General features: G+C 33.7%; 1 protein-coding gene across 2 annotated transcripts in view; it reads left to right on the top strand.

Moving 5' to 3' along the window:
• The window catches only part of NUP35 (nucleoporin 35), a 58128-nt gene that overhangs the window by 4500 nt on the left and 37236 nt on the right, over positions 1 to 16392 (top strand). The window contains exons 1-3 of one of the 2 annotated variants that reach the window (XM_074302928.1): positions 6425 to 6538; positions 12415 to 12585; positions 14016 to 14143. In XM_074302928.1, the coding sequence (XP_074159029.1) occupies positions 6517 to 6538; positions 12415 to 12585; positions 14016 to 14143 (321 nt within the window). In that variant the 5' untranslated portion in view covers positions 6425 to 6516. Of the gene's footprint in view, positions 1 to 6424; positions 6539 to 12414; positions 12586 to 14015; positions 14144 to 16392 lie in introns of those variants that run through there. The other variant, XM_074302927.1, reaches the window with a different exon arrangement.

The following is a 16392-nucleotide window of genomic DNA, read 5'->3' as shown; positions in this document are numbered from 1 at the left end:
GGCCTCTGTGGGAGGCAAAAGATGGAAAGTATGAGAAAAGGGAAAAAAAAATTTAAGAGGAAATTGGATTTTTTTTATCTATGGAATAGGTATTGTGTAGAATGTGGCTTCTTAAACTGTGTTTCTTGACCTCATATGGGATCTTGTGAAATTATGATTTTATCATCTATAGATATTTGATTTGCATACCTATTTTATATATCTGTAGGCCTGCGTTATGTGAAAATTTCTTGGATGAAAAGGTGTTATGAGTGAAAAAAGTTTTAAGAAACTCTGCACAGTGGAGTAGTTTTTGAGTGTGGAACATTATGGATGGTAGTTTGAGGGAGTGCATTGGCCATGGTTTGAATCGTTTGAATAATGGTAGTCCAGGATTCTGAATCATTGGGATGGGAAGTTTATGACAGAGTGGAAGTTTGTTAATCAATGAGGTATATGTTCAGGTCAGTCATCAACATAAAAAGGGTAGTCTTAGAAGGACAGCACTCTTCAGAGTGGTAGTGGAGGAGAGGACCTGGGAAAAACTTCCTGTACAAAGTAAGATTGGGACTAAATCTTGAAGGAAGTCAGGAGGTAGGTAGAAGTGAGGAATAAGAATGTACCATGCATGTGGTTAACCAGTAAGAAAATGAAATGTATTGTGTTGGGCTAATAAGAAGGCTGATCAGTGTTGGTTGATGAGAGTGAAAAGGGAGAAAGAGGGGGAGGGAGAAATGTAATAGAGTGTAAAGAGAATTGAGGCACAAAAGCCAATTGGAAGATTATTGCAGTAGCAAAAGCTTCATGTGATAAGAGTTTGCACCCATGATAAGAACCATCTGGGGCCTTGCTCTGATACCTTTTCTTGGAAACTGAGGTCCAAGCCCCAGTAAATGCCCAGAACATAAAGAGCCTTGTTGACAAACAAGTACCACTCTCTCCTGGCCCATAGGCCTTGGTCACATCACTTCTGAGGAACTGTTCAGTTTTGGCCATCACAGTTTAAGAGACACAGTGATAAAATGGAGAATCACTGTGAAGAAGGGCCATGAGTTCAATCAGTTATTCATAATGTAGTTTTTTTAAAAGCTCCTATTTGAAGTGTCTATGGTTTACATCCATAATCCTCTTCTGTGTTAAGATTCTTGGGATATAAAGACCACAGTGATAAGACTTGACTGACAGAAATTTAGATTCTAAAGGAAAATAAGCTTTATAGAGAATTGGAATAGTAGTGAGTTCTCCTTCATTGGAAGTTTTTATGTGGAAGTGGGTGATGCCTTGTGGTAAGGCCATCTTAAGATAGTAGATGATTCTTTTCTGGTGTGGATTGAACCCTTTTTGGCACTTTGGTGAAATTTATGGCTCTCTTAGAATAACGTATTTTAAAATAATTATAATGGAAGGAAATGCTGAATTTCATTTACAATTGAGTGAAAATAAAGATGTATTTCTTTTCCCAGCTAAGTTGACTCCATGGGATCTTTTTGTGGACCTCAGGTTAAAAACTCTGAGGGTAAATGTGTAGTAATTAGCAAAACTCTGAAGTCCAGGATTTGAATCCTCAATATGTCAGTATAATTGGTTTTTTTGTTAAATTGTTAAATCACTAAAATCAAACTTCAGAAACTGACATTATTTACTGAAAATTGGGTTCCTGATATTGAAATGAGTTGTTTGGGGAAGACTAGAGGAAATTATCTATGCATTTTTTTTTTTAGTCCGAAATGCCTTGATTTTGCAGGATATTCATTGTTTTGAGTTATTTCTGATAAAAGTACAATATTCTTGGTTGATATAATTATCAGTGACTGATAATTTTTTTCCTTAAAAATTTCATAGACAACTTGTGATTGATGAAGCAATGTGGAATAGTTTAATAGAGAAATGGCTTTGAGGTCAGGAAAACTTCAGACTGGTAATGTTTATAGCTGTGTGACCATGGGCAAGTCACTTATCTTGCTTCTAAGACTGTATCCTAGAGATGAGTTACATCAGTGGAAATCTAATGAAAACTATAGATTTATAAAGTTACAGGTTGGATCTGCACTCTCCCCAACCCCTCCAATCAAAATAACAGATATGTTATCTCTTGAAGGGATTTTATTTAGTCCAGAATATTTCTTGGACTCCTTGTGTTCTGTTAGTTATATCTAAGAACCCTGAGGAAATTTTGTTTGTCTGTAATGTTCTCTTCTCTATATTATAATCATTCTCTTGGGGAGCTTCTGGAGACAGCCTTAGTTTCAGTTGAGTTCAATAATCCCAAATGCAGCCAGGAGTCTGTCTCCTTCCAAATCTTATCTCCTTCACTTGGGGTTCTGCTAGTTTTCTGGAGGCCTTCCGGATCTTGGTTTCAGTGTTCTCCACAGGACAGCCTGCCACCACTTCTCTGTCTTCCTTCTGCCCGACTTATGAATCTCCTTGACTGAATCCTGACTCTGAATCTCTGGAAGTCCTTTTGGCCCTAAGAGCTTCTTGCTTATATGTTGCACACTGAGCACCCACCAATCATTACATCACTAGGAAACCATTATTTGTTGTAGGATTAAATCAATGCTAAGTTAGATTTAACCATTGTCTCCTTAATTCCTCTAAGTACCTTGTTTCAAGTTCTGGTCCATAACATCTCCTTGTAGGATCAGATCAATCATACTGAACCATGCTAAATTAGATAATTATTCTCTATCCATTCCAGTGACTTGTAAGAATCCTAACATTTGTCCTCTTAAAAATTTTTAATGTTTTTGATAGGATATGGCAGTTTTTTCTATATCAAAATATAGTTTAATTCTCTCCTGATTTTCTTGTTGGTCTCAGGATGCATTCTTTGACTATAGCTCTGAATATTGTTTCTTATCTTTTAAAAAAAATGAAAGAAAGAAAAAAAAGAAAACAAAACAAGACAAAATAGAACATTTGTCATGTGTCCCCCAGAACATCTGGGAGGATTCAAAATATATAACAATCAGGGGCAGCTAGGTGGCACAGAGGACCGGAGTTCAAATCTGGTCTCAGACACTTAACACTTCCTAGCTGTGTGACCCTGGGCAAGTCACTTAACCCCAGCCTGGGGGGGGGAGGAGACAAAATATATAACAATTATGTACCATTTTTTTTTTTTTACTTTATTCTTTTTTCCCCCTTTCATTCCTCTATCTCCTCCAAACAGACTATAGTTAAACAAGGCTGTATTTGGCGCATACACACACACACACACACACACACACACACACACACACACACACACACACACACAATCCGCCTTGCCTCCCATACACATATATACATTTCTTTCCTATCCCTGTTAACTCATTGCTCTAATTCTACTCCTTAACTTGCCTTCCTATTAACTTAATCTCCCTTCCCTTGTCTTCCCCACCTTTGCTTCTCCCTCATGTTTTTATAGATTTTGGAGAGTGCTGTAACCTTCATGGTATATAATTCAGTATTGCCTATTTAGCCCATTTCCTGATATAAGTTTTTAGAACTATGAGCCCTCCTTCCCCTTTTAATGCCATTGTGTCTATTTTTCCTATACACTCCATTTGAATAACATAATTACTATTTTTTTCTTAACTCTGCCCTATTCTTACTTTTGAGCTATCGTTACTGTAGTCAGTCTTAAACATATGGTGTACATTTCCGTGTAAAAAACATAAACAACTTGTCCATAAAATTTGTTCCTTGAAATTGATCTTAGATATTGGCTCATATGTTAAGTTTTCTGTTGCGTTCAGTTTTGGTTGAAAGAAAGTCTTGCAAATCTTCAAGTTTGTTGAATGTCCATTTTTTTCATTTAATATAATTTTGCTGGTTATGATAATTTTGGCTGCAGCTCTAATTATTTTGAATTCCGATATATATGATTCCAGGACCTGTAGTTTTTTATTATGGTTGTTGCTAAGTCTTATACAATTCTAATTGTAGCTCCAGCATATTTGAGGTTTTTTTTTCCTTTGTTTTTTGCAAAATTTTCTTTTTGATCTGAGGGTTTCCATATCTGGCAATAATATTCCTATGTGTTTTCCACAAAGGATCTCTTTGAAGAAGTGGTCAGTAGATTTTTTTCTATTTCTACTTTTTCCACATGTTCTATCACTCCAGGACAATTTTCTTGGATTATTTCTTGCGTTATTGTGTCAAGGTTCTGTTTTTGGTCACACTTTCAGGTAGTTCAATTTTTATATTTTCTGTTCTTCAAATCTGTTGGGTTTTTTTTAGGTTTCTCATTCTGTTCTGTTTTTTCATTCTTTATATTATGTTTTATTATTTCTTGGTCTATTATAACTTCACTGACTTTCTCTGCCCAGTTTTAATTTTTTTTTCCCCAAAGAGTTGTTTTGTGTTTTAGACTGTGTCTCCTTTTCTAGTTGGTCAACTTTTTTTTTTTTTTTTTTTAAATAATCTTCTTGTTTTTCTTGGATGCTTTTTATTTATTTAAACTTTTAAAAGCTTTTCCTAAATATCTCATTTGATTTAAAAATTTTTTTTTTTAGTTCTATAAATTCTCTCTGGTCAGGGAACTATATAACATTACTCTTTGGAGTAGAAGCAGCAAATTTTTTACTTTCAGTGTTCTGTGAAGATGAATCCAGTTCTTCCTTCTTCCTGTAGTAAGTTTCTATGGTTGGATTCTTCTTTACTTCTCCCTCTTCCCTCTTCCCTCTTCCTTCTTCCTTCTTCCTTCTTTTTTTAATGAGAAGTATTAGTATAGGCATCTCTATTCATGGGGTGAGGGGATAATGACTCTACCTTCATTTCAGCACTCCCCTCTGACCTGGAACACAAACCCAGAACTCCTCCCTTCTTCAAGTGTCAACAACCAGCAGTGTCTCTACCCTACTACTTCTGCTCTCACTGGGTGTGCTGGTTCCTTCTTGCCCAGGGCTTTGTCTCTGTAGCACAGCTGGGCCAAGTGTTCTTAATCAGTTCAAGTTCATTCAGTTTTTAGGACTAGACTATCCCACTCTACATTCCACACTTAATCTGAGAGGTCAGAGTTTCTGTGAGGCTCCAGACATGCCCAGCTAGCCCGATGGGTCTCCACTTGATGTTTCTGCAGAGCTAGTCTTGGAGATGTTTACACTCACACTGCTTACTTCTCAGCCTGGGATCTTCATATCTTCTTGTATTCTACCAGGAGGACCCCTGTTCTACCCTGTTCTATATTCTTGATTTTTCAGTCTTTGTTTATCCTGAGGTGCAAACCTGTTCTATTTGTGGGGAAATCTGGAGAGCTTGAAATTTAGAGACCTAATGGGCCATTTTCTCAGAATCCTCTCTTTTATCCATGCTTCTTGAACCAAAATTTATAGCTTCCCTCAAAGAATCATAATTTCAAGATGCAAAATGTATCATGGCTAAATTAGCTTGAGAAAATATTCATCTAGGTCAGAGACTCTTGTTACTTTTGTATGTGTATGTTTGTAGTAATGCCCCTTAGGCAGCTAACAAAAACCAATGCTGATCTTCTCTGAATGCTGTTTGTAAATGCATAAAATAAACTACATTGAATTACAAAGGAAACAATTTATCAAAATATTAAAAAAAAATCCAAGTAGCAAGTTCACAGATCTCAGGTTAAGAACTCTTAGTTAGATAAACCTTCTGTTACCCATTTTATGGATGAATAGATGGATTACTTGTCTGAAATCAAACAGCTAGTGTCAGAAGCTGTTAGTAACTATTGACTCCCAATCCTGCCTTCAATCCATTCTACTACTAAACGTATTATTCAGTGATCACAGAAATTTACTCAAGTTTATACTCTGCAATTATTTGATAGTCTGATACTTTTTCTAATAGTTGGGGAATTAAAATAAATCTTAAAGAACAATTGAGGGAGAGTTTTTAAAATGTCTTTGAACAAGTGGAAAAAATCTCCCACTTTTAAGAAAATTTTTGACTCAGTTAATGTTTGTTTCTTCAATAATTTTGATAAAGGTTTGAGTGAAAATTATTTGCCAGTTACTCTGGAGAGAGTAACGGTAACATAATCCCAATATTACTATTAGATTAGTGTCTTCTTTGGCTGGTTTGCTTCCTGACAGCTGTATACTTCTATTTTAAGTATTTGAATAATGTCTCATGGGAGGCAAAATGTAATAATGTCTTTAGTGCCTGCTTTCGGGTTGTAAGATTTAAATCAGATAATGGGATGTTAAGAGCTCTATAATATTTAAAAAGCTATATATTTCAATTATTATAAAAGAAATGGAGAAGAAAATAAAAATTGAGTGTTTGGGTTAGCAGTAGTACTCAGTTGGATCTGTTATTTCATCAACTTGGATTTTTTTTCTAATGGTGCAGTTCATAGTCCATACATACTTGTCCATTCTCTGCTACTCTTGTTGATGTCTGCCCATAAGTTCTCCACAGAGAATCCACCCAATGAGGTGGACACCTTTCTTTAATTCTGTTGACATCACAAAGATGCCAATGGAATATGGTTCTTTTGACTACTAAGCTTGTGTACTTTTCACTACATCATGCTGCCTTCCAATTCAATTAAACAAGTATTTCATAGCGACTGCGATGTGGCACTTTTGTGTGACTGGTGAATATCTTTTGTTAAGCATATATTCTGTTTTATGCTTCATTTAAAAATCAATAATTAGATCATCAAGCAAAGTTATCTTGGGAGAATATTTTGGAGAACTGCTAGTGTGTCCATTTTGTACTATCAAATCAAATTTACTTTTATAGTCAATAGCACTGTTGGGATCTTGTGTTGTTTGAGTCTTGGTCAAGCATATGAAATTGAAGATTTTGTCTGCTGTGGAATATTTACAAAAAGTAGTCTAATCCCTCCTAATAATATTGTCCAAGGATGTCATAGAGATTTTTAAATTTTTAAAATTTTATTAAAATTTTAAAGAAATTGATAAAATAGGTATGTAGCTAATTTTTGATCTTTGAATCATTTTCTTTTTTTGGTAATGATAAGGCCTGGGTTTTTTTAAAATTTAATTTAATTTTTTTTTAACCTATACTTTTTTTTTTTTTGGTCACTTCAGATTTCTTGAGAATCTCATCCTGAAAATTACCACCTATAGCACAGTCCTCTTTGTATACAGTTTTTACAGTCCTGCCACTTTTTTTGTTTCTTTGTTTTCTTTAATGCCATTTCTACTAACTTAGTAAGCATATCTTGGACTGAGAGTCCATATGTGGTTGCTTGACTATACTTGGTGGACTCTTATGTGCCAGGTACATGACTAAGTGTTGTGCTACAAAGAAAGTCAAAAGACAATCATTTCCCTCTTCTCAAGGGGCTCCCAATGCAATGGGGGAAGACACCATGCAAAAAAGGAAAAAAGCACAATTAAGCCAATATATGATAAATGGGAAATATCATCAGAGGGAAGGCATTAGAGTTAAGAGAGACTGGGAAAGGCTTCCTGTAGATTATGAGATTTCATCTGTGATTTAGAAGAAGCCAGGGAAGTAAGGCCATAGAAATAAAGCATTCTTGGCATGGGGGAAAACTAGAAAAAAAGTTCTGAGTTGAAAAATGAAGTGTCTTAATTAGGGATGGTGAAAATAATTTATTAATTTTTTTTTTCCCTTAATATTCCTTTTTTTTCCTGCCAAAAAGCTTAAATCCACCCTTGGGATAACTTTGCTAAGTTATATTTTTTAGTTAAGTTTTCTTTAAACTGATTTTCCTTTCATTGTTTTCTTGATGTTTTATGAGTGTGAGGAATGATGGTAGGAGCTTGAGGACAGGAAATAGAATAAGGGGGAAAGAGGTTTGAAAGTAGTGTGATACTGAACTTATTAGCTCTGGTGTCATTGTTGGGAAAGAGAGGAAAGAGGTATCCAAGCATTTATAAGAATCTGAGGCTTGGAGGGACTGAAATGATGAGAATAAAGAATAGGTTTTGGGAGGAGGGAAGATGAAAGGGGAAAGTGAAACATAGGGAGATTTATAATTGGTAGGAGGTACATGAATTTTTTGATCAAGGAAGTTAAACATTTATGAGTAATGGTAGTAGCTGAGGTAGAATGGGAGAGTTTTGAGGACATTGAGAAACTGGGAGGTTAGGATATTTGAGGGAACCTTAGCATTCCTCTTAAATAAAAAATGTACATGGAGGAGTTGAGATGGAGAGAAAAATAGTGAACTATTGAATGATATTAAGTAAGTTACAGTTTATAGATTGTGTCAAAATTGTGATTTTTTTTTTAAAGTATCTTTTGGCCCCCCCCACTTTTTTTTTTTTTTTAAATGTGCTTGTCAATTGAACATCAGGGAGGATTAAAAATATATAATAAATTTCCATTTCAAGAAAGGATATATAACAGTAGAACAAATTATATTCTAGAATGTCCATCTTTTCTTTGCACTTTTTAAACTTTATTCTTTTTTTACTTTTTCATCCACCTCTCCCTCCCCCAGCAGGCTATAGTTAAGCACAAATATATTTAAATAGATAAATATATTTAAATACACACATATATACATATCCTGTCACCTATCCACACATACACACACATATATATGCATGTATGTATATATAAATATGCATTTAAAACAATATTAATACAACTGACATAATATAGATCTGTCTTGATTGAATCTTTAAGTTTGACTTTGTGTAAAGATCAGTGATTCCTAGTCTGTATTTTTTTCCCCTAATAAATTGGACTCCTGATCTTTGTTATAATGTTTGTGTATATCTCTTCTTTCCTATCCCTGCTAACTCTTCTACTTTAATTTTGCTCCTTAACTTGCCTTACTACAATTTAACCTACCCTTACCCATGAATCCCTCTCTTGTTGTCTTCTCTCAGCCTTTAAGCTCTACTCTACCAATCCCTCCCTTATTTCATTATAGACTTTGGAGGGTGCTATATCTCATGGTATATAATGTAGTATTGCCTATTTAGACCATTTCTTAATGGAAGTTTTCAGAACTACAAGCCCTTCTCCTTCTTCCTCAAATGCCTCTGTGACCATTCTTTCTCTGCACCTTATTTGTATAAATCTTTCTTTTGAACTACCAAATTGCTGATATCAGTGTTAAACATATGGTATACATTTCCATATGAAAAACAATATGTTCAGTTCATGTTCAGTTCCTTGAATTAATTTTGGATATTGGCTCTTATATGTTAAATTTTCTATTGAGTTCAGGTTTGGTTGAAAGAAAACCCTTCAAATCTGCAAGTTTGTTGAATGTCCATTTTTTCATTTAAAATTAGAGATAATTTTTCTGGATATGATATTTTTTCACTGCAGGCCTAGTTCTTTTGATTGCTGATATATTCCATGTAAGGACCCGTGATCTTTTATTATGATTTCTGATAAGTCCTGTACAATTCTAATTGTAACTCCAGCATATTTGAATTTTTCTTTTCTTGTTTTTTGCAGAATTTTCTTTTAGACCCTGAATTTTGAAATTTGGCAATATTTCTATGTGTTTTCCACAAAGGATCTCTTTAAGGGAGTTTAATTGGTGGATTTTTTTCTATTTCTATTGTTTCTTTTTGTTCTGTCACTCCAAGACAGTTATCTTGGAGAATTTCTTGCATTGTTGTATCAAGGTTCTGTTTTTGATCACAGCTTTTCAGGTAGTTCAATTATTATATTTTCTCCTCTGTCTTCCAGATCTGTTGTTTTTCTTATATGTTTCCCATTCTGATATATTTTTTCATTCATTATATTCCATTTTGTTATTTCTTCGTAGTTTTCAAATAGTTAATTTTGTCTTTTAAGAGTCTATATCCCCTTTTCCAGTTACTCAACTTTTTTTTTTTTTTTTTTTTTTCATAATTTAGTTTTTCTTGGATGGTTTTATTTTTTATTTTTTTTAGCTTTTCCTCAGTGTCTCTCATTTGATTTTAAATTCTTTTTTTGAATTTTTTTTTTTTTTTAAATAAATTCTCTCTGGGCAGGGAACCATTTAATATTATTCTTTGGAGTAGAAGAAGCTTTTTAAATTTCATTTTCCTCCTGTGAAGATGAAGCCTATTCTGACCTGTTTCCATAGTAAATTTCTATGGTTGAGTTCTCTTTCTTTGCCAGTTGCTTTTTTTTTTTTTTTTTTTTTAAATGAGAAGTATTAGTGTGAGTACCTCTACTCATGAGGTGAAGGGATGGTGCCTCTAGCCTCACTTCAGCTTTCCCTTCTGACCTGGAACCCCAAACCAAGAGCCTTCCCCCTCCTGCAAAGGTCAGCAGCCTGCAGTGGACGTCCCTGCCCTCCTGGTTCTGCACTCAGTGGGTGTGCTGGTTCTTATCCAGGGCTTTGTCTCTGAGCACATTTGGGCCAGGTTGGTCGTGGTTCACTAGTTTTGCAGACTCAGACTCCTTCTACCTTCCCCCCCACCCCCCTCCACACTCTATCTGGGAGGTGAACGTTTCTGTGGTTCCTCTTGAGGCTTCAGCCAAACCTAGCTAGCCCTAGGGTTCCCCATTTGTTGTTTTTGCAAAGCTAGCCTAGAGGTGTTTGTACTTCATTCTGGTTAATCCCTGACCTGGGATCTTTAGATCTTTTTGGGTTGTGTTCAGAGGACCCTGTTCTTCCCCAAGTCTTGACATACACACACACCACACACACACACACACACACACACACACACATATAAATTTTTTTTAACTAGTCTGTTATCACCCTGAGGTACAAATTTATTCTGTTTCTGAGGGAATTCTGGATAGCTTTAAATTTACTTATCTACTGGACAGCTTTCCAGAATGCTTCCCTTTCCCCCCTTTTCTATAATTGCCACTGTGATTATAGAAGGAGAATGGAACCAAAGGCCATTTTTTTCTTTTTCCTTTCATGAATGAATGTGTGCTTGGCTTAAAAAATTGATCACTAATTGATCACCAGGTTGGCTAGCCTTCTAGTGATGAGTTCTTCATCCTTAGATATAGATATGTACTTGGCATAAATGTGAAGTTTTCAATGTGGTAGAAACTGCTGGAACATGGGCTTTAGTAACATAGCTCTTATAGGTGAACTTTATTAAGCTTCAACTTCTTGGCAATCAGGCCTCCATCTCATTTTTTAATGCATAATCCCTTTTTATTTTCCCTACTTTCATTAAATGTCACAAATTTTTTTCTAATCTATTTTTTTTAAACATAAAAAAAAATACTTTAAATTCAAATTCTCTTCCTTCTGCCAGCTCTTTCCTTAGCCATTGAGAAGGCAAATAATAAGATAACATGGTCTTTCTTAAGAATGTAAGCTCTTTGAAGACAGGAACTATCTTGCTTATATAGGGTCCTCAGAGTTTAGCACAGTACTTCACACCTATGGATGTTTAATATATGCTCTATATATCTGTCTACATAATTGCTTTTGAGAACTTGTTATATAGATATGCCTACACATGTAGGTATTAGTATTATCTCCATGCCATTATGAGACATTAGAGGAAAACTTTAGGACACAAAGAATACATTTTTAATACAAGCTTGTCTCTATAATTCTTGAAAGTCTTATCTCTTTATATATGTGTGTATGAGTATATATTTTGTGTGTGTATGATAATGTCATATGTGTACATGGCACTTTTAAAAACTAAACCATATGTATTTATTTACATTTTTCTTAACATTTTAGGAACTGAAAAATTCCTAACCTTATTTTGATACAAAAATTAGTTCTCTTTTCAGATACTCCTCGCTGTTCTTAGCATTACTGATTTGTCTCTTTAATTAGATAAATCTACCTAAAGTACAATATTTTGGTCAGGAGTGAGTTGTCCCTTAACTCTTTATGTAACATTATTCATTTAGCAAACATTTAAGTACCAGTAGTGAGTGAGACAGTAAAAAGATGGAAGGAATATCTTTTATTAAGATAGAATGTTACAAAAATTGATTTAATTATTTTAAAACTTGGATCTTTTCTATAATTTTGCTAAAATTATGCTGTTTTATTCTGTTTTAAGGTAGAAAATGGTTGCAGTTGAACATGTACACCATTAAAATATTGGCAAACAATTGACACTTGTTTTTAGTATGTTTTGTGTTTATCTTGCCAGGTGAAATATTGATGAAAACACAATCACTATACACATATGAAGAGGTATTTTATATGTATGGGGGAAATTGTAGGTAGAAGAAATATAAGATTGCTAGGGGTTTGCATATACATATTATAATATCATCCATATTGATTGTTGTAATAGGTGGAATGCTGACCCTTACAGCAAAAACCAAATAATTCTATTAGATAGTTACTTAAATACTATTTTTATTTAGTAAGGGAATATTGTTTCCTTAGATTCAGAGTATATCAAAGACTTTGAAGTTATCAATAGTTCAATTGCACCTGTTTCATAAAGCTTAAATTTTTTATATAATTTTAAAAATAAACATTTATTCCAAAATTTGGTTAAATTCTCAAAAATTCTTTGGTCATTTGTGGGAATGACAGGATATATTTTGTTAATTTTGTTTTTATGTAACATTTAGGAGCTGAACCAATGATGCTGGGTTCACCTACTTCTCCAAAGCCAGGAGTGAATGCACAATTCTTACCTGGCTTTTTAATGGGAGATTTGCCAGCTCCAGTGACTCCACAACCTCGATCTTTCAGTGGCCCTTGTGTGGGTGTTATGGAAATGAGATCTCCTTTAGTTGCAGGTTGGTAATTTATTAATTTTAAGAATAATTATAATATGATTGTCACAGTTTTGAAAAATTATATTTATAAGGAGCATTTTAATAATATTAAAGACATTATCTAATCTAATCCCCAATTCAACTAATAATGTTGTAAAGCTTAAATTTACATAGCTTGTACAGAGCGAAGCTGATTCTGGTTTACTAGGATCTGGCCTCTAAACCTATGTTTTCTCCACAGTATCTTGCTGGGAAAAGACTGGAAAACTGTGGGTGGGGAGTGCTGAGTAACTTCCCTTAAAAAGTATTTAACAAGTATTTGAAAGATTAGGGTGATTTGCCTAGGGTTAATATGGATATATTGGAGGAAATATTGGATATTAATCCTGATCTGCCTGGTTCTGAGGCTTTTATGCTACATTGAATTGTGTCACTCTGCTTCTTTACAAACTGGATTGTAGTTGGATTTTTCCTTTCTCCATTCTAAACATTTATTACTTTTTTTTAAAAGATTATTTTTATTTCTAAATCCCGAGATTGTGCAGATAAAATTGAATGCTAAATTATTACAAACACTACTGTAATGGAACAAACTACTCATTAAAAATGTACATAAATAACATTAATGTCAATGTCAACATGAATATCAATTTAAATATCTTGGTTTAATAGCTGAGAATGGAAATACCAAACAAAAATTAGTATAATTTGAACATCTGATGTGCATTCCATTTTTAACCAGACTTAATCTGGATATTGGTGAAATAAGCTATTCTACAAACTTAAGGCAATGACATTTATGAAGAGTTCACAGCTTTAAGTATAATACTTTCTATTTAAATGTAGCATGATGTTAAGCAAATCCTTTAAAGAAAATAACTTCTATGTTTCTGTGGAATTTGATATTTGCAAAAGAATTGCCTTGTGAGCTGATAAATATCCTTTATAGGCCTGGTGCAGTTTTAATTTGTAGAGATGTACATTTGTACTTTTATGTGGTATTTAAATAGTACCTATAGAATTAGAGTTAAGTATTTGATCTCAGGCTATATGTAGGTCAATGTTAAGTAAAATTTCTGTTTGGAAAATCCCAATAAATTAATTTTTTTTCTCTGAATTTTTTTTATTAATTTTTATAATTATAACATTGTCTTTGACAGTACATATGCATAGGTAATTTTTTTTTTTTTTTTTTTACAACATTATCTCTTGTACTCCCTTCTGTTCTGAATTTTTCCCCTCCTTCCCTCCACCCCCTCCCCTAGATGGCAGGCATTCCCATACATATTAAATATCTTATAGTATATCCTAGGTCCAATAAATTAATTTACAGTAACTTCTTACGACAGCCCACACATTATTGAAACCTAAATAGGGAAAGTTGTGTTATGGAAGGGATATGTGTACTTAACAATTCTTGTCATACCATTTCTTGCTTAAATGTATTGTAGGTGGATCTCCCCCTCAACCAGTTGTACCATCTCATAAAGATAAAAGTGGTGCTCCACCAGTTAGAAGTATCTATGATGAAATTTCCAGCCCAGGACTTGGATCAACACCTTTAACTTCAAGAAGACAGGTAGGGGTAGTATTTACATTAGGTGATCAATGCTATAAAGGATTGAGTGTAATGGTTCTGAAACATGAATATATTAGCTAAAAAATTCTTAATAAAATCAAGAGTTATTTGAAAAGCATATTTTTATATGAATATTGTAAAACTTTTAAAATATCTTTTGCATTTTGCTGAAGTGAAACAGTGCTAAACCTATTAAGTATTCAACAAATACAAATGAATTTTCTTTATCTAATGATAATCTACATGAAAATGCTATATCATTTGAATTGCTACTAATTTAACATCATATTTCCTTGCCTACTGTATGGAGAACATTGTGTCTTAGGTTCAGGTTAGAAGAATGCACATAGTCCCTTCTTTCAAAATGTTTCTATCTGCTCCCATGGATTTAATTAACATTTCTATTCTCAGATCTCAGAAAATTCTCAGATCTATTTGTTTAGCTCTAAACTTTCACCTAATCTCCAGTCTTGCATCTTTGGCTACCTCAGGAATTATTTAGAATTTGCTGTCCCTATAGAAATCTTAAATTCAATAAGCTCAAAATTGAATGAATGAATAAATGAATATCATCATTCAATGATAATGAATATCATTATCTTTCCCTACAAAGCTTTCTTTTTTCCTAACTTCCTTATTACTGATGAAGGCCTGGTCACCCTGATTTAGATATCTTCCTTATCTAATCATTTGTCAAGTCCTATTGATTCTGTTTTCATAATGTTGTTCATAATTACTCCCTTTTCTTTTTTGATGTCAGCCATAAATTCCACACTTGTAGTATTAAAAGGCAGCTAGTTGGGCTCCCTACCTCAAGTGTCTTCCCACTCCTCTAAAAAATGATCTTCCCTAACCACAAATCTGAATGTTTTACTGTCCTATTCATTCAATTCCAGTGACTCTTTTATACTATTAAATATATGATCTTCTGTTTGGTTTTTAAAGTCCTTTATAATCTGTCTCCTTACTATCTTTCTATACTTCCTTCCACTCATTGTCCCCCATTCTAGTGACCTTCTTATTCCTTAAACAGAACAGGACATTCTATTTTCCTAATTGACTCTTTTCCATATCTCTTATGTTTCCTCATCTCTCTTAGCTTCCCTGAAGTTTTACTTTTGCAAAACAAAACAAAACAAAAACCAAAACCTTTCTGGTCCTCCTTAATTCTAGTACCTTTTCTCTGAGATTATCTCTAATTTTTCCTGTATGTATTTTGTTAGTTATAGTTTCCATGCCAAGTCTTCCTATTAGATTGTGAGCTCCTTGAAGTCAGGGACTACTTTTCTTTGTGTCCTCAGAAATTAGCACAAAATGTATATGCCTGGCATATACATAGTAAGCCCTTAACAATTATTTATTGACTTGATTTCACTCTCCTTAGGGGAGATGGTAGCTGTATACATCATTGGATCATATATCTAAAATTGGAAGGGAATAGTAAGGCCATCAAGTCCAACACCTTCATTTTGAAGATAAGAATACTGAGGTCCAAGGAAGGAAAATTATAATTTTTCCAAGGTTACATAACAAAAGCTTGAAAGGTTGGATTTGAACCTGGATCCTTTGAATCCAGAATCAGTGCTCTTGTCATTGTGTCATGGTGCCTTAAAAAAATATAATTCAGAAGTATAAAGTATTTGGAGACTTCCACCATGGCATTGTGTAAAGAATGCTGGACTTTGACTCAGCAGAGGTTTCTTTTGTGTGACACTGGACAAGTCATTTAACCTCTATGAACCATAATTTTCTTATGTGTAAGGTAGAGATAATAATACAGTATCCGATGTATAGGATTATTTTGGCAGCATTTTATAAATTTTAAATGGTCTATAGGGCATTTTTTTCAATTAATATTCATTTTCTCTCCCTTGTTTCCCCATCCCCTGAAGGGGGAATAAAAAGAAAATAACATGCATATATATTTAGTTAATATATAGTTAAGCAAAACAAATTCCCATATTGTCCATGTTCAAAAATCTCTCTTGTTCTGCAATCTTTAGTTTAATCACCTCTCTGTCAGGAAATGAATATAAACATCATCAGTTCCCTGGAATTGTAGAGATCTTTTTATTGATTAGAGTTTTTAGTCCTTAGCAGATTATATAGTAGATGCTTAATAAATATTTATTGATTAATTAAATATTTTATAGTTGTTTATCTTTCAAAAGCTGTATCTCAATTTTTTTTTCTAATTATTTCATACAGAACCAGTTCATACAAGTCTTCCTAAGTTCCTATGAAATGAT

This window comes from Sminthopsis crassicaudata, chromosome 3, assembly GCF_048593235.1.
Source record: "Sminthopsis crassicaudata isolate SCR6 chromosome 3, ASM4859323v1, whole genome shotgun sequence".
Lineage (NCBI taxonomy): Eukaryota > Metazoa > Chordata > Mammalia > Dasyuromorphia > Dasyuridae > Sminthopsis > Sminthopsis crassicaudata.
This window is presented reverse-complemented; position numbering and strand designations above follow the sequence as displayed.